The sequence below is a fragment of the Rutilus rutilus genome, assembly GCF_951802725.1.
Source record: "Rutilus rutilus genome assembly, chromosome: 11".
In the NCBI taxonomy this organism is placed as follows: domain Eukaryota; kingdom Metazoa; phylum Chordata; class Actinopteri; order Cypriniformes; family Leuciscidae; genus Rutilus; species Rutilus rutilus.
In genome coordinates, this window is record NC_140216.1 from 38,159,218 (window position 1) to 38,178,824 (window position 19,607).

Genomic DNA, 19,607 nt, shown 5'->3' on the forward strand with positions numbered 1-19,607 from the left:
ACCCCACCGCTGGGGCAAAACGCCCCCTTTGTACAAAAATATTTTCAGTGAAAATACTAATTAATTATGAAGGCTGAGCAATTTTAATATTTGGTGAATAACTCCTGCCATAGTCACTCAAAACCGGGATGGCAATTCTAGTCACATTTATGTTTTGTTTCACTGTAATGTCACATTTTCCTTAAGGGGGGCGTTTTCCCCCACTCTACCCTAATATACATTGATTTAAAGACTTGTAAGTAAATATAACTTGTATGTAATATAAAATTAGTTCAATTCCTAAAAAATTGTAAACAAATATAAATGGCGTATAGGCCTACATTTCTTTACAAAAGACGTCAGCATATATGTCAGCATTCACTTGAAATGTTATTGTTGTTGCTGTTGTTAAAAATAATTCATATTTACTACAGCATCAAAAAGATATTTATATATGTAGTAAGTTTGGGCAGTTGAGGAAACGGGTATCTCTTTAGAGATGGTCTCTAATGCAGATGATGACGAGGGGCGCATGTGTTGTCATGTGACGTCATCCTGCTAGAGGACAGGCGTTGTTCTCCGCACAGGCGGGCTGAACCGGGTCCGGTCTTTCAGGTCCAGTTCAGGAACACTCGAATACAGGCCGACATGAGACAGTGAGACCTCAGCAAACACGAATCCTCTCGAATCACCATGACGACGCAGCGTTAGTGCTCAGCATCTGCAGCATCAGCATCACCCGCAGGATGGAGTTTAAAGAGCTGGTGGACACCGCGGAGAAATGGTGCTCCGGGAACCCCTTCGACCTGATCTTCGCCGAGGATGTGGACGAGAGGCGGCTGGACTTCTACGCCGAGCCCGGGATCTCGTTCTACGTGCTCTGCCCGGACAATCTCACGGGAGGAACCGACAATTTTGTAAGTATGACATAATCGAGTAATATCCTCAGGGGGAGGGGAGCTTTGCGCGCGCCCGAGTGTGTGTGTGTGTGTGTCGATACTGCTGTGTTATAATCTAAACAGTCTCTTGTCTCAGTTACAAAAAGTACCATGGTTTCTGGACATGCTACTATGGTATTAGCATGTTATTAGACACGGGCCTGTTTATTGGAGTGGATAAGACTGAAATCACGCGTGTATATTGTATACTATCACTGTAAGCTGGTATTGTTGCCTCTACACTTTTTATTTTTTGCATGTGTTTTAAGGCCTTTGTCTGAAAGCCAATGAAATGATGTCATTGTTTTTGACTGCAGTACTTTCTCTATAAATGCTTGGCTGGATGTTTTGGATGCTGTAGGGTTGTAGGTTCCATCTGCCAACAATTACAATACAAGTGTAATATGCAGTGTGTAGACTGATGCATGTGTTCTGGTCAGACAGGTATTGCATCAGCTCCATTTCAGGGCCATGAGGTGTGTGTAAATGTGTTTTATCAGCACAAAGGTCTAAAGCTACACAGTTCACTGTCATTGAGGGATAAATAGTGCCGATATTCTCTGTTTTTTTTGGTGTTGTGATGTAGTAAAAAACACATGCTGGCTGCATTTGCATTAATGCTCCCCTTGCACATGTCTGTTGGATACATGTTTGGTTTCTGTTTGAAATGAAGCACAACAGTTTACTGTAGTTTCCCTGACATCACAGCACATGATAGGACCGACCGCATCACCCTGCAGTCCCAGAGCTCATGCAGCAGCAGGACACGGCTCTAATTACTCAGACTGATCAATACCACGATCAGCAGGGTCACTGAGAGAGAGAGAGAGAGAATGTGTGAGAGAGGGAGAGAGTGTGTGAGACAGAGAAAGAGAGAGAGAGAGAGAGAGAGGGAGAGAGAGAGGCAGAGTGTGTGTGTGAGACAGAGCAAGAGAGAGAGGGAGAGGGAGAGTGTGAGACAGCAAGAGAGAGAGAGAGAGAGAGAGAGAGAGAGAGAGAGAGAGAGATTGTATTCACCTGGCAGCGCAGTATGTGTCTTCCTGCCATCATATGAGGGCCAAGGGCTGACGCCTCTTTTCCCTTTAAACTACTCTCTGTACTTATTTTTTATTTTTATTAATTAATTTGTTTTTATTGTGATATATCTATGTATAATATGGAAATGTTTTTTTTTTTTATCTATATGTTTGTATATGTCTATTGCTTTGGCAATATTGTTCTATTTTACACAGTCATGCCAATAAAGCTCATTTGAAATTGAAATAGAGAGAGAGAGAGAGAGAGAGAGAGAGAGATTTTACATTATTAAGAATGGATAAAAAAAATGTCTGAGACCACATTGAAAATGTTCATTTAAACTTCTCTCTTTTTTTTCTTTAAATGGTGTAAAATCAGTAATTGTGCATATCAACATATAAAATAAGTACATTAGTGCAAGCAATTTTTGGGTTTAACCTTTCACTCAGATTGTTATGATGGTAATAAAATGTGTAATGAAATACTAAAGGATGCAAAAATAAGCATTTTTGCTTGTGGCCTCAGAGTGACTATAAAAGTGCTGTGCAAGTGATTGATAATGTTAACCAATTTCCAAATAGCTGTATAGACATTGTTTTAGCAAGCTTGCAGTGTGTGTAGTGTTATCTCTTTTCAATAAGGTTTCATTTGTTAACAACATCAGTTAACATGAACTAACAATAAAACATATTTCTAAAGCATTTATTAATATTAGTTGATGTTAATTTCAACATTTACTAATACATGCTCAAAAGTTGTATCTGTTAATGTTATATAATGGACTTGAGCTGACATGAACTAAAAATGAGCAGCTGTATTTTTAATAAATACTGTAACAAATGTGTATTGCTCATTGTTAATTAATGTAGCGGTAGCCTATTAATTAACCCTATTGTTAAGTGTTACCCATTCGGTTTGGCTACATTCTGGTGAGCTTTTTACATTTCTGAACAGTTACTAATGTTGATTCTTGTCAGTAGCCTACTTCAAGTTAATACAGCTGAAGTGAACTGATGTGAATTGGTAGAGCTCCTCTGCGAGGGTTTTTCCCACTGTTCCTGCGAGCTCTTGACAGATGCATAAATAATCTCTGAAATCAGTAAAAGAAAGTTTTCTATCCATTGCTTCAGGCATTCCCTCACAACACAGCCTGAGCTGAGATCTCAGGAGAAAGACAGTGTGTAGAATAGTTCACCACATGTTGAGTGGACACTGGACATATCAATATTACTGTAATCACCAGTAGTTGAGCATTAGATTTTTTGTAAACTTTAAAGCTGCAGTCCGTAGCTTTTTTGAGTTAAAAATTATCCAAAATATTTTTTTGAGCAAGTACATAACCAGCCAGTGTTCAAAACTCTCTGCTTGCCGTAGCTCGATTCAAAACGGTAAGCTTGTAATAATGTCTTTAACTCCAGTGGTACTGGTGGATTTCCGCGGGAAACTCGAGCATGTCTTTGCGTCATTACGTCACATCTGTCCACATAAAGAAGAGTCTCGGCTAGTCGGATATGAGTGTGAGGATGTTGGAGGTGGAGATTTATAGCCTTTTCTCACAGCACTTGATATTATTAAACTTAGCAATTTGATGGCGGATCCAGAAAGGTTCAAACGACAATCACCAACTGGAGATTCACCCGAACAAACGCGAAAGACTTCGGAGGAAAAAAGAGACTGCAACCGGCCCATGCGAAAACAAGGATAATATCGGAAGGGCTTTAAATGTAGTCACGCAATGCTGATGTTGTTAGCATTAACAATTTGAGAATAAAGTATAATTTGCATGGTTTGAGGTGATATGATAAGCGATCGTTAGATTTAATCAGCGCGATTTACTGCAATGCTTTTTTCCCCTTAGTTGGTCAGAACAAAAGTGGATGTTACTTCTTCAGACGACATTTTCCGGGGGAAAATTCTTACGTTGGTCATACTTCCAAAAAGTATAATCTGTGATTGCGAATGCCAGGATCCACACCGGCGGCGACTGACAGCCGCACTTTCTCCTCTAAACACTGGGTTCATCCGCGCTGTGCCGTGCCGAGACACAACACACGTAAAGTTGATAATTCCGCGAATAACTGCAATTGCAGATTTCGAACAGAGATGGCGACAAAGAGGAAAAACTACAGACTGCAGCTTTAAAATAATTTAAACAAATGTTTCTAGTACACATGCATATAGATGATAGCCTCAAAGTGACATGAACTAACAGCTACAAAACTCCATTGATTTGATGAGGTTTGAGATGATCATACATTTCCCTGTGAGGTCCATAAACCTATGATTGAAATATCAGCACGCTTTTCAGTGAAGCTCAGAGACTGATGATGTGTTGTTGTGTCATGTCCTTGTTCTCAAAGCAGCACACATGCACTAAAACTGTCCTTATATCATTTGCACGAAGTGGACAGCATTCAACACACAAAACATTGATAACAGCACAAACTTCAGCGTTTATTGTTATTGCTCTCTCAGATGTTCTGAGTGCCAGTATCAGCAAACAGACAATAAACAACAGAAATGTACTTTATAACTCAATTCATTTGACTTTTACTAACTGACACCATCAGGTTTTACACAAATGAACACACTGTAAACTTTGATCTATTGTATTGTATTCGAATCCGATTCTATTTCCTCATTAAACATTTTTCTCAAATGCCGTTCGGGAGGAGAAGATTATTTGGGCCATCTACTGAAAAACGGTCCCTCTCGCTCGGATAAATATAACGGGACAAAGAGTTTTAGTGTCCCAGATTCTCTGCAGGAAGCTCGACTTTGACTTCACAGAATTCCTTTTATCCATATTCTGTATGTACCTATTTAATAAATCCAGAAATAAATATTCCAGGGAGTTTGTGTTTATAAAAATATTTTTACTTGTGCATATTTGTAGTCTGATTTTCAAAAGGAGATCGGTGTAGATATAATTTTACAAATTCTGTCCGTTGCAAATGATTTTTAGAAGTGTAAAGTTTGTCAGGAACATGTAAACATTGTTTACTGGGCTTTGCAACTCCATGGAGGAAAAATATAAAAATATGATTAATGCATTTGGCAGACGCTTATATACAAAGTGACTTTGCATTCAAGATATATATATATATATCATGAGCTACAGAAATACACTACGAAAAACAGCATTAGTTAAATAAGTATATAAAGCACACACACAAGTTGTAGTGTTAAGTGAAATATTTGGACGTCTGTGAAACTGCTGGTGAAATGATGTGTTGAATCTAATCCTGTGTGTGTGTGTGTGTGTGTGTGTGTGTGTGTGTGTGTGTGTGTGTTTTCAGCACGTGTGGAGTGAGAGCGAGGACTGTCTACCGTTCCTGCAGTTGGCACAGGACTACATCTCCTCCTGTGGGAAGAAAACACTGCTGGAGGTGCTGGACAAAGTCTTCAGATCCTTCAGGCCTGTAAGTCTCTCTCGCTCCACATTTATCAAGAATAGTTAACACAATAAACTATTATTCAGCCAGGTATAACTCATTGGTTTAACTGTATATCATAAAATTCAGCATAAATGTATCACATTATCATAAAACGTGATTGATATACAGACAGAGACGTGTGCATGTGACCTATTTTTCAGATGTTTCAAACATGACTCATTCAATCAGATTTCAGAGCCAGAACTGTTCACGATCTTCTGACGGAATGCCTGTTGCATCTGAACATTCTATTTAGTTTTGTTCTGGTTTGATTCTGTTCTGTATGGAATGATTGTGAAACTGTCCTGCAGCTCCTGGGTCTTCCAGATATCGACGATGACACATTCGATCAGTATCATGCAGACGTGGAGGAGGAACCAGAGCCAGACCACCAGCAGATGGGTGTGAGCCAGCAATAATGGCCAGCAGTGAGGCTCAGTCTCTGCATCAAGCCCTGCTCTCCTAACCTTACTCACCTGGCACACACACACACACACACACACTGCACCATTACACCCTTTAATATCTGGACAGCTTTTCCTGCACCCTGATTTTAACTCAAATGATCATGTTATTTTGATCTATATTAACTCTCATGTCAATATTTGTCATGTCATGATAACTCTAATCACATTCAAGCAGAGATAAAACAAATATCTTATTCCCAGCTCTCTTTTTTTTTTAGCTCCCAAACCCATCATGTGACGAGGTGACATCATAAGGTAGTAAATATGTTCAGAATGGAATACTGCTGCGTTGTTGTCACATGATTACGTTGCACGTTTAATTCAGCGAGTGGCGTGCGGTTGTCATCTTCAAAAACAAGGATGTTATGAATCCAATTATGTGGTAAAAACATCTTAGTTCTTCATAGTCTGATTAATACCTAGCATAAACACTGCACATTGTAATAAATGTTGAATATCATTGGGATATTCAATGCAACACACAAAATTAACATTATATATACTGCAAAATAGTAAGAGTAGTTTGCTCTTCTGAACAAAACAATTGTGAATTTGCTCAAGTTGAATAATTAAAGATGCCGTCATAAGAAAAGTCTTTTTATTTTTGGTGGGAATAATGTGCACCAATGAATCCGTCACAATAAAGCCAGGAACATGCAATATGAAAGTAGTTAGGGTGAATTTTGATTTCATGTTGGCTAGATGTCGATTGTGGATTTATTGTACCCTTGAATGATACTTTTAACCCTGGGTCACTTCTGTGGGATTGTGCTTTAATTAAAATGTACTTTAAATCACTCACTGAATGACAAATAACCAAAGCTGATTGCAAGCGCATACAAAGCATCTGTGGTTAAGGATCAGATCAGAAGTCTGATAATCCCTGAGGAAGGGGTGATGAGGTTATGTGTGTTTGGATGGGTGACATTTCTAACAACCACCTTTATTTTAATCCTCTCTTTGCCTTGATTGTCTTTTGATTGTATTAATCAACATATTGTATCTAGTCCTCTGAGTTAAGAAAGCTTAACTCTGAGCTTAACCAGAGAAAGGTCAAACTGTGTATCTAATTCAAGAAAACAAGTTCTGTTTCACACTCTTAAAATAAAGGTTCTTCAGCGCTTCTGAATCCACTTCTTATCAAGAACCTTTTTTTTGGACCTCATAGGGTTCTTGAGTTGAGTCTTCTTCAAAACATTGATTAGGCAAATGATGACGTTCTTTAAATCACCAGACCTTTCCAGAATGTTCTTTTTTAAGAACTAGAGAATGAAAAGTTCTTTGTGGAATTGTCCTGTAAATCCCTGGAACCTTTATTTTGAAGAGTATATTGATGTCACTGCTGTTCATGGTCATGTGACCTCTTTAAAGCATCATTTATCACTCATATCTCATCATGATGATGCCTGAAGGACTGCACAGGCCGTCTCTCCAGGACATACTGTACGTGAATGTGCTGACGCTAAACCTCCTCCGTCTTCTGCTTCCATAGTGTCTTCCTGCACACGTCGAGCGTAGAGATGAAGTTACACCAACATTATACGGAAGTGTGTTACTGAGATCAAAGCTGCTGTTTTTCTGACTGTCTTTATGTAGTTCTGTAACCGTCAAAGCTCTGTACCAGATTGTGATTTTTATTTGGTTTTGTTTGTCCAAAAGTGTTTATTGATAAACTTCTCAAATTAGCCACGTTTTGTCTAATTCTGATTACTTTTGCTTAACCATAAAATGTATTTGTTTGTTTAAATGTATAATTTTTTTGTCTTTATGTACTTATGTAACAGGTAAAGTTCTGTACTGGATTTGTGATTCCTGTTTTATTCATATTATTTTCATTCATATTATTTATATTATTTATTAATATTTATCTATTGTTTATTATATTTGACCCTTTTATTATATTTATTTATTTACTCACTCCTTTGTGTGTGTAAATCCATTTGTGGATGATATCTGAGTCACCTTTATAACTAATCATTTAATTTCTAAGAAGATTGTTCAAATCTTACAATGTGGTAATTGGAAATATTGTCATTGATTTAGATTAATATTGATCAGCCTGTTGTTTAGAGTCATTTAGAATTAATCTGGAGTAAAACTTGTTTGGGTCAGCATGTACTGTAACCTAAAATTCAGCAATTAAATTTGAACCTTATGAGTGTATTCTGTATTTCTTAGCTCTGTGTTTTCATAATTAACACACATATAAGCTGTAACCTTCTTCAGCAGAACACACAACATATTCTTGGACTTTGGTTGGATGTAAATTTGACATTAAATATTAGGTTTTGTATGTTATGAGATGTGAAGTCAGTCATTGAAGTAGGCTAGGCGTTAATGACTACACTGAGTAGAAATATAGTAATATGACAAATCTCTTTACAGATGCTTAAAGGATCAAAATAATAGGTGCAGCAGCATTTATTCCACAATATTTTATAATTATTGGAAAAAAGCTTCAGATTGGCTCTCGGAGAAGGCAGTTATATGCTCAGATTCTCAATTTGGACAATCCAGCCAAGACATAATTCTAGAAATTTTGAAATAGATAGTTACGTAAACATAGGCAGTATATTTCATTTCTGGGTTTCTGCATGTTGGAGAAGAAGGTAATGAAGTAGTATAAGCATCTAAAGATTTCATTGACATGTAATAATAGATTAGCAGAGAAAAAGGAAAAACAGTTATTAGGAAAGAAGTAATAATATTGCAAAACCAGTGAGACAAGGAGGGGAGGCAACAACCATGCAGGAGGAAGCAGCAGCGGATCACGTGATCTTGACATCACTCTGTTTGAGTTGGTTTGCGGTGTGCTCGACTGGATTTGCTCACATCTGCTTCGGGAAGTGTGGAAAGTTGTTTGGGCTTCGCTCTATAAGAGCGTTTAATGCAAATTTTGCATTTATAGGTTTTTGCTTATCGATATTTTGAGGCTGCAGGTTCAGTTCGTGGCTTTTAGGAGTTTTAAAGACTGATATTATAAAGGATGGGTCCGAAACAGAGCAGTCCGTCAGTGGGTATCCGGGTCAGGTCTTACTCCGGGTCCGATGTGCACGGGAACGAGCGAGCTGCAGTGTTGCGCTATTACGCGGGCGGTTCGACGGGTCAGATCGGGGAACGGGTCCAGTATTCATCACACAGACCCGGGCCATTCATCCAGACTCAGAGCGCGATTATACCCACCAGCGGCCGGAGAGATGAGACTGACGGACAGAGAACACTGATGATCGGCTCTTTACCTGCACACCTGACGCCTCACATGCTGGGCGGTAAGAGCTGCCATTATATCACTCAAATGCAATAACATGTATGATTTAAAAATATATATTTAATGAATATCAATACATATATATATCATATAAATAATGTATGCAAAAATATGCCAAAAATATATAAATAATGTATTGATATTATTAGCCTATAATATTTTTTAATATATTGTAATAACGTAGCGAATACTCATAAGCATTATAATATAAATCTTTTTGACCTTATATGATTAAATGCTTGAGCTTAAAGCTCATATAGGGGTAAATTCAGGTTGATTGGGACACTTTTCCCAGTCATTTCAATGGCAAAAATTGTCCCAGTTAACCTGAATTCACCCCTATGACATATTATTATGTAGCTTATTGACCATTGGTTTTGATTATGATTTGGTTGTACAATGCCATCAATTGTCTCTTATTGGCCTAATATGGTTATTCAACTTGTTTATATGACCATATAATCAGTCATATGCATTAAAATATTATAATGAATCTTGTTGACATTTTATGATGAATTAATTATAATCACAAAGTCATGGATGTATTGTTATATTTTATAATGTAGCTTATCAACCTTATCTTTAGGTCATAGTGATGTGTGATTATGATATGATCATTTAATGATGCCAGTAAGTCCATGTATGCATTACATTTACATAAACAAATATATACAGTATATATAATGTATTATATTATATTATAATATACTATATTATATTATAATGTACCTTATTGGTATTATGTGATTGCTAATTACATCCAGTGTTATAATCACAAATGCATAATATAACGTATCTTATCGACCCTATTATATGAGCTTATCATAAGGGCATTAAAAATATATTTTATAATGTAGGATATAGATTTCTAATACATGTTTTTAAAGTTTTGCTTGACTGAATGTTTCATGGCGTCTGTACATCATGTTTTGAACAGTGTGATCTAGAGCAGAACTGAATGCTGACTTGTTTTGTTGTGGATTTGTTATGGTAACCTTAAACACAGACACTTCCTCATTCAATAATTAGAGAACATGGAAATGGATGGAGCATATTTCTTAATTATTGCTGATGTGTTTATGTTGGCTGAATGACTTTGAAACATATACTATATTATGAAAATAAAATAAAAAGTACTTTGCTAAAAGGTTTGCCTGTTCAGATTAAGGTCGGGTCAAAAAGGTCCTAACTATAAAATGTTATATTTTTGTGACCTTTGAGTGGCAATAGATATCAAACCTTTATTGTGTTAAGTAGAAGGTTACAGTGGTTATTTAATATAATCTGATAATGACAGAGTATATGAAATAAATCATTAATGAATTTTCCAGGCAATTTCTTGATAGTAGGTCAGACTGATTAGAATCAGAGGGATTTTTTGCTGATTGGGAACAAACACACATGAACGTGAGAGAATCTGCATCAGTCATGTACAGTAATGCATTGCTGTCCATTATTTGACAGTTATTGTATTTGTTAACTAGACATTTACGAGCCATAGTTCCTGTTGAAATCCTTCTTTATGAGTCGTGTTGGAATTAACTGTGATCAAGTGTTGGGTTGCCAGCTTTTTGATTTGTGAGGCACAGTCTGACCTATAAAGTACCCATTTTTCTATAAAGATTATTATTTTTTTTTTCTATTTTTTTTTTTTTTTTCGCTATTGTAATTGCAGCATCAAACAGAAATGAAAAAACGTCTGGTTGTCAGGTTTCCCGAACACTGACACTTTCACCACACTAACCTGACAAAGACACTTTTACTTTTCAGAAAATCAACCTACAAATGGTGTATTTACAGCAATGAAGACACATTCTTCTGCACTTTATGTCAAATTAGAGTGTGAAGGTCAAAGTGCAAGAAGCATGTGTGTGTCATATGTTCTCCGTCAATAATATGTGTTCCTGTGTGTGTTGTCAGTTCAGATCATGAGCTTAAAGTGATTTAAAAAAGAAATGAGAAAATTCAGACAATAGCAAAAGTACAGAACCCAATCAGAATGTGCATTGAACTAAATTGGATGGTTTAAAAAAAAAAGAAAAAAAAGCTTGTAGTTAATTCAGCCAAAATATTGTTGCTGACCAGTTAACATAATAGCATTGCCTTCAAAATCTACTAGCAGCCTAGCCTAACCAGCCTAATTCATTTTTATGCATTTTGAGTCGCTTAAAGGTGCTGTATGTAGGATCCAGCGGCCTCTAGCGGTGATGTTTCAGATTGCAACAACAGCGCTCGTGCTCGTGGAAAGCAATAAAGTTACAACTGTAGTCTTTCACATCAGATAACGTTAACAACTGGTCGGCGTTAGCTGGCGAACTAATGATGTCTAACTTGAGCCAACAAAATCACAATATATTTTACATGCTTTTAAGCATTGTTAGCTTACCTGTCCAAAAGGATGAAAGCCAACTCAGGGTCTGTTTTTATACCTAAAACAAAGCGGAGGTCTCTCCATAATTCAAACGCTCTGCCAATGTTGATCCGTGTTTTCGTCCTGAGTCGATCCGATTGACGTTTGACCTGACGAGCTTCAGCAGATAAAAAATTTTTTTGTTTTTTATTTTTTTTGTTTGTGTTGGAGTCTGTGTTGTGCTGGAGGCAGGTCGTTTTTTGGTGTTATCAGACTCCATGTCGTTAGCTGCAGTGCCGTCGCAATAGACTGTATACCGGTATATAAAACGGAGAGGCTCGGGAGCGCGCATGCACGTCACATCCGGTGGATTTCGCAGAAAATCCGACCCGGAGACTTCACATAAAAATAGGAATACTGGCCTTCAGAGGTAATAGCAAAACGCGAAAACTGGATCATTGTAATGTGTGATTACAACCCCTTCACAGACGGGCAATAAAAAAAGGATTCATTTTATAAAAAAAGTTACATACAGCACCTTTAAGGTAAATTCTTTGAAGTTCGTAAGAATGTTCCTTTAAGTGCAATTCTTGAAAAATTCTCAAATTTTTAAAGGTTAAGTATTTTTTATGTTAAAATGCATTCTCTTAACCCAGTTTACTGTTCATTAGTCTCAACCTCAGACCGTTGACTGAACGTCTGATGCATATGGCACACAAAATTGGAAAAAACTAAAGGAGTTTCGAAGTCGTCATCTGATTGGTTAACAGGATTTCCAGGAGACGTGTGTGTCGCGTTCTTTAACGGTCTGCCTGAAAACAAAGATGCCGTGATGCCAAACCCCCTTATGGAAGAAGAAAGCCATTGTGTTTACAACTGTGACAATGAGCGCTTATCAAGATCAACTAAACGCTGAATTTTCAGAAGTATGAAAAGTTGGCAGCATAGACTCTTTAAAATACGTCCAAGATGTTTACACACCGGTCTGTTATTGTAGGGACATCGTTACATTTTACACGTTACGTTTTCACGCCCTAAACATGACGCGGAACACAACGAACTGTGATTGGTTGCTTTACGTGTCAGTCAGACGGCCTCTGGGCTGCTCTGGAGTCCAGACCTTCTGCCCTCTGTCTGAAGCTCTGGCTACACAAGACTAATTGTTCATTCATTGACTACTAATAGTATGCCATTCATGGTTAGTCTATTCACTTGTTTCCTCATTACACATATCAACACAGCTAAAAGTATTACTAATATGTTGGACCTTTTACCAAAGCCTACTTTTACTTTGACATGCCTTAACAAGCACCTGTAAGAGCGGTGTTTGTGATGTTTGAGTTGTGGAAGGCTTTATTAATATGCTTTATTTTTGTTATAGGTGCCACTAGTGTTGCAGGAACTACATACTTCACCTTAAAGAGTTTTTTCTCTTAAGAAGAACATGACAGGTTTTGGTGTTATCTGATTGTATGATAGTTCTTTCCAAAGACTCACTGATCAGCTCAATGAAAAACACTTTAATCCTGCCTCTATTTGTGCATGCAGATTACCCATAAACATCATAATAACGCAAACTATTGTCGTGACTGACTTGATGGGAGTTCAGCACTTGCCATTGTTTTTTTTTTTTCGTGCAATTATTATCTATTAACTTGATACAACATATATATATATATATATATATATATATATATATATATATATATTATTTATTTTAAGTTTCTGTTTGAGACGATTTTGTAGAGTGGTTACTGAATTGAATTTAGCATTAATATTATAGTTATAATATTGATATTAAACTCACAGGATATAACTACAGCATATGTTTTTCCTGTACTGTACATGTACTGTACCTGGTATATATCCAAATTAATCGATATTAAATCAAATTAAATCGAGATCGGAACTGAATCAAATCGCAATCTTGTGACTCAAAATCGAATTGAATCGTGAAATACGTGTCAATACCCAGCCCGACACTAGACAGTGTTGTTTGGACAGCAGTGATCCTTAAGCAACCTTTGCCATCATAACTGGCATGTGTTTCAATTTGACCTTTAACCCCAAACATCAGCATAAAGTTCCCCTGTAGACCTTGATTCCTCGAGGCTACAAACACATAAACACACACAGCTGTCTTACAGATCGACTTCCTGTTAAGTGTGTCTGTAATCAGTCTTGAGATACTGCTGTGTGTCTGAAGACGCCTTCCCATGAATACACAGCTGACCTGTTTTTTTGTTTTGTCAGTGCATGATAAACAGGTGTGTGTGTGTGTGTGTGTGTGTACTTGTACAGTTACCTTTATAAGGACCAGTTAGAATTTTAGACCATAGAAGTGAGGAACCTTTTGGCCGTTCCTCACTTTCTGTCACTCCTAAAGGGCTATTTGAGGGTTAAGATTTGGTTTTAGGGTTAAAGTTAGCAGGTTAAGGGTTAGGCACTTAGTTGTGATGTTTAAGGTTAGGGTAAGGGGCTAGGGATTGCATTATATCAATGAATGTCCTCAAAAAGATATGTGTGTGTGTTGTAACCCAGCACTCACAAGAGTTTAGACTCTCTCAGTAATAACATTTGCTTGCTTATCTAGTTAGTGATTTACAGGTCAATGCATAAATGATTTCTCACTTAAGCCCGAGTCTTGCAAAGAAACGGCAAACAAGTTCAACACATGAGTTAAACTATCAAAACTGCTGCAAATATACTGAATTTGTTACGTTTGTGTAGTGCTCAGATTTGACTGTGCATGCACATCAGAAATGCGTTATAATTAATGATATGATTCTAGCTTAATTCTCTGTATTGTGTTCCGTTGCATAATTTATAAGCATATCTTGATGTGTGTATTGGGTCTTTCATGCACAGAATTATACACAATCTTTTATACACAGTCTGTGTAAGAGATCCAACGAATGCTTGTTTTGAAAGTGTGAGTGTATTGCATGAGAAAAAAAATTAAGTTTACTGAGACAATAAACTACTTTAATGTTGAAAATCAGGTATAATAATGCATTAGGGGGATATATGTGTGTCCTGATAATGCCAAAAAGTCTTATTTTACCTGTAAAAGTGGCCTGCATTATTTTAAATATGTAGTGAGTGATCTAACGTATATGTGTCTAACATAATTCTGTATTTTCAGCTTCAGAATCATGAATGTTTTTATTCTGGTGTCATATCGCCCTGTGCATTGAGGATCAGGAGTCCACCCCTGATGTAGCCGAATACCAAATTTAGCATTATAATCAACAGTATGTTTTTGTTAACTTCTTACCATATGTCTTGGAACTAATAATAACAAAAAACAGAACTTTATTTTGCCTTAAATGTTTCGTGATTGTATCGTATCGTGACATGAGTGTATCGTTACACCCCTAGATTAGACCTTTGTCTGCAGAGGTTTCATTGTAATCATAATGAACTTTACAACTTTATAATAAACTTCATTTGAAATCCTGCTTTACAGTCATTCAGCCATGTGCAGCTCAAGCACGTGTTGTGGATTTTATGTATCAGATATTGTTCATATTGTGTTGATAACCCAGTGATGCACATTACAGTAAATTGACTCACAGACGAGATTACAACATTTCCAAAATGGCTTTTTATAGCCATGTAATCCTATAATTGCTGTTCACTGAGAGGAAGTAAATAAATAGGTTTTGTTATCTTTCAGCTGACCTATATAATGTAGAGGACATCAATCATACAAACATGGCAATGGTTAAGAATGAGTTTTGTCTGTTCTGTTTGTTTCAGTTGGATTTGACTGTCCCATCTGCTCAAAGTATGTCTCCTCTGATGAAATAGATGTTCACTTGCCCATGTGTTTTTCCAAACACAGACTCAATTATAATGGTGAGAAAAACCTTCACTGTCACACTATATATATATATCATTGACCTGTTTACTTAATCATATTTCAGGCTGGACTGGCTTGTTTCTGTCCTCCACAGTCTGTGTTAAAGCTCATTTGTTTAGTTGTTAACAGCGCCCTCATGTGTCATCATCTGACTCCTGCTGCTCTCAGCTCCTCTGATGCTGATAGTGATGTTGTGATATGTTTATCTCTCTGTAGAGGATGTTTTATCCCAGGACTCTGGTGAGTGTGCGATATGTCTGGATAACATGATTCAGGGCGACACCATCGCTCGACTGCCCTGTCTCTGCATCTACCACAAAGGGTATGAGAAACATTCACTAACAAAGTTATATTGTGTGAGTTATACATTGATTTTAATTTTTTTGTTTTCAGTTTACATAGTTTATGTAGGCTAATGCATGCGGTAACCAAGTTAATCAAATTTAATTCAAATAGATCTAATTTATTCAACAAAAATATGCAGTTAATCACCAAGGAAAACTATGCCTTATAAAAAGGCCACTGCATTTACTTTCAATTTATTACTAACATAAACTGTACATGGACAAATCAGATCATGGATCAAATACAGCAGCCTGTATTTGTGAGTAGTGAAGATTTGCTTCTTACTCAATGATATAATATTGGTAAGTACAATTTAGAAAACAACAAAAGAAAATGTAAAAAAAAAAAATATATATTTGATACACCATCTCAGTATGTAAAATTATAATAAAGTGTTTCCTAACCATTTCACCGATAAAAGGATGATCAAGAAAGAACGCACTCACATAGTTAACTGTTTCTATAGTTAAAGGAGCTGTATGTAAGAAATGTATTTCAATTAATCATAAAATGGCCCTGATATGTCACTAGACATTAAGAAATCATGTTCATTTCAAATACTTATATCACTGACAACAGTAGTCCGGCCAGGATATTGTCATTTAAAAAGTGAAGTTGCAGCCCTCAACTGATGTTGATGTTGTCATGTTGTGTTTTGGCCTGAAGCGCCACCCTCCACCTATCTACCAATCACGAAGTCAGTAGTGTTTCGGCATCCGGGTTGCCAGCTCAGCTCTAGTTACCACAGCTGCAGCTTCAAACGTTCCTGCTGGATCCTGCAGCCTATCTGGCAACCTCGAGTCAGGGGGGAGGGGGAGGGGATACACCGCTCTTCAGTAATTTGAAAGTGATTGCAGTACCAGTTTTGGCCACAATCTTACATACGGCTCCTTTAAGGACATAACTTCCAATGAATTTTATTTTAAAATTCAGAGTGCTATTTTAATTAACAGTATTTGATCATTTATGATTCATTCACACGCAAAACGTAAACCTATAGGTAAACCACCATTTCACAAAATAAACATTTCATTTTGATGAACTGTGTGGGAAATCCATGGAATACACTTATATTTAGATTAAAAACACTTTTTTCCCCCAGAAAAATGTATCTCTTGAACACTTACTGTATCGTACTCTCTCACTTTTATTCATCTGGGGCCTGTTTCAGAAAGGAGGTTAAGTGAAAACTCTGAGTATGTTAACCCTGAAATGAGGGAAACTCTGGGTTTTCTGTTTCATAATGGGAGGTATGTCAAACCTGAGAAAGCACTGAGTAAGTCAAGCCCGTTTCTGAAAGAGAGGTAACTTATACTCAGTCAGTCAACTCAGAGTTGAACTAACTAATTTCAGCTGTTCTGTAACCGAACACTCAAGAGTTTCCCATCTCAGGCTAAGTCAACTCAGATTTCAAGTTTTAACTCAGAGTTGGTTGAACCTCCTTTCTGAAACAGGCCCCTGGTTGAATGTGCTGTATTTCCCCGCATTTTGTCCTGCTCAGCATGATCATGCATTGCCAATGGTATGACCCATTTTAGGGGCCGTCAAATTTATATTTATTTATATTATTAGTGCGAATTGTACTATGTGAATTATTCAGTTTCCACTATTAAAAGGGCAGACCCCTAAAAGGCCTTATACACACACATCTTGTTTTGAAGTCCTTCAGGGGGATTAAAGTCTTATTTAGGTCTTACTCAAACCCCCCCAGTCATACACGCACATACTGTACATGCTGTCGTCTGTGTCTGTGGAGATCATCTCATCTTCTGCTCCTGCAGGTGTATTGATGAATGGTTCGAGGTCAACAGGTCGTGTCCAGAACATCCCACAGATTTAAATTCAAACAGGTCAGATGTTACACACTTTACACTAATAAAGTGATTTATGATTATACAAATCCAAAGTTTTAGTTCTCATAACTATCAGATATAAGCTCATTAATAAAAATGTTATTGTTTCATGCCCAGTACCCTATTCATACCATATTTCACACAAAACTGTGTATTTTTACTCCTGCAGATTTTTCCAGTAAAGAAGAGCAGCAGAAAAGAGCTCAGCTGATATTTTCTCCAGGATCAGAGCAGCTTTGACACTAGATGACGAATCCATCACCATCTGAGACCTTTAATATGGACCTAAAACCTGCTGTGCCAAATCTACATGAAGTCATGCGTAATTTACTTTACACAGTTCTATTATCGGACCTGAAGGCTGTTTAACAGTAATCCCAGTAAACCCATGAAGCTCTTCAGAGATCAGATGGTGGACTACAGTATTACTGCTTTATGTCCAGAAGAACATAGTGTTTCATGATCAATAACCACATAATAGGATCTATTTTTTCCCAACAGATCTTTCTTGGAAACTGTTGTTATCCAAAGGAAGAGTTTAGTTTTTATAGAAAAGAAACAACTTTAGAGGAAGATGAATGAAAGAATATCAGGAAAACCAACAACATGAAAGATTAATTAATTGTTTGTACACTTTTAATTTGAGATTTTACAAGAAATTGACCTTTTAATGGTTATTTGTGTGTTTAATGATATGTTTTTAACAAGTTCTGTCAATTTTGTTCCAATGTTTTGTATATAACATACTTGTGATAAACAAAATAATATATAATAATATATAATATTCCCATGAGTTTTCTCTTCAAGCATAAATTCATCATTATGCATTAAATGGGTGGTTGATTGAATCTGATTTCACTTTTCTAACTTTAGTTAGTGTGTAATGTTTCTGTTTGAGCATAAACAACATCTGCAAAGTTACAACGTTCAAAGCAAAGGGAGATATTTGCTTTTAAAGAAATTGCTTTTTAAGAACTACAACAAACAGCTGGCAGAGACTACACCACATTCCTCCCGGGTTAGTGACATCACCAACCCTAGAATTTACATAAACCCGCCCCCGGGAACATGCAGTCCATGTTGAGAAGAGAAAGAGGAGTTGTAGTACAGCACATTTGTACAGCACATTTGACGATCTTTTCTCCATGTCACCATTCACTAACGTGCCATTGTGTGTGTGTGTGTGTGTGTGTGTGTGTGTGTGTGACGCTCCAAATGTTAATTTTATTTTTGCCTAAAGAATTTTTATTTTGGGTATTAAATTTCGGGGAAAAAATGTATTTATCTATTCTGAAGTAGCTCCCCCTCTTTGTTTTATTTTTTGTTGTTGTTTTCTGCTTGGTTAATACTTTTTTGTATATTGACAACATTTGTAGGCTATAACGTTACGCACAGTGGTTAAATTGGGCCGGGGCTCTCCGGGGCTCAGCCCCGGCACATAAGCCTGCTCGTTTGCAGTCAGTTGCCTATAGGAAATTATGTCACATAAAATTTGATAAAAGTGATGCTTTTGAAAACATATTTCTGATTATAAATGAAAGATTTTGAAATGGCATGTCTATTTTGTCTAGGCGGAGCTAAGATGAAAACAATCGTGACACGGCCGTGCCCGTACTCTTGTTCAGCTGCTTAATCTCGTTGTCAGTCGACCATGATCGCGCACCGCTCGCGCATGCCATGCGCATCTAGGTAGGCTCAGAACTCCGACATGGATAAATGTACGCAGCAATAATGAATGTTCCTGGGAGATCCGTAGTTGCGCGGGATGTGGAAGCGCGCAAAAGTTCCAGAACCTTCTACTGCCTTGAAAAAAAAAGAAAAAAAAAAAACCCGAGCTGCTGGCCGCCGCTGCAGCAACAGATCAGTTTTGTCAAGTTCAGCACAACGTTGGTTGTACAAAAAGTGCCCTGGCCTTGAATAACAAGGTAAGGAAAAAATGTTTGGCACATTGTATGGGTCACTATATCATAACAAGGTAATACAATGTGTAATCAAGCGTTTTATATTTAATATGAGGGAAATAGGCTACACATGCCGTGGACGTGACACAAAAAATATTTAACTTTTAGGTGGCAAAATATTTTTTTG

General features: G+C 37.0%; 2 protein-coding genes across 2 annotated transcripts; both read left to right on the forward strand.

Moving 5' to 3' along the window:
• The first annotated feature begins 504 nt into the window (after positions 1-504).
• On the forward strand, positions 505-7,639 carry mturn (maturin, neural progenitor differentiation regulator homolog (Xenopus)). The gene is made up of 3 exons (XM_084423670.1): positions 505-896; positions 5,234-5,356; positions 5,683-7,639. The coding sequence occupies exons 1-3, from the start codon at positions 726-728 to the stop codon at positions 5,788-5,790; spliced, it is 402 nt and encodes a 133-aa protein (XP_084279796.1). The 5' UTR covers positions 505-725; the 3' UTR covers positions 5,791-7,639.
• Positions 7,640-8,566: 927 nt separating this feature from the next.
• On the forward strand, positions 8,567-18,273 carry znrf2a (zinc and ring finger 2a). Its single transcript, XM_084422584.1, has 5 exons — positions 8,567-9,107; positions 15,219-15,317; positions 15,538-15,643; positions 17,448-17,516; positions 17,689-18,273. Exons 1-5 carry the CDS (start codon positions 8,825-8,827, stop codon positions 17,699-17,701), a joined length of 570 nt encoding a protein of 189 aa, XP_084278710.1. The 5' UTR covers positions 8,567-8,824; the 3' UTR covers positions 17,702-18,273.
• The last annotated feature ends 1,334 nt before the right edge of the window (positions 18,274-19,607 follow it).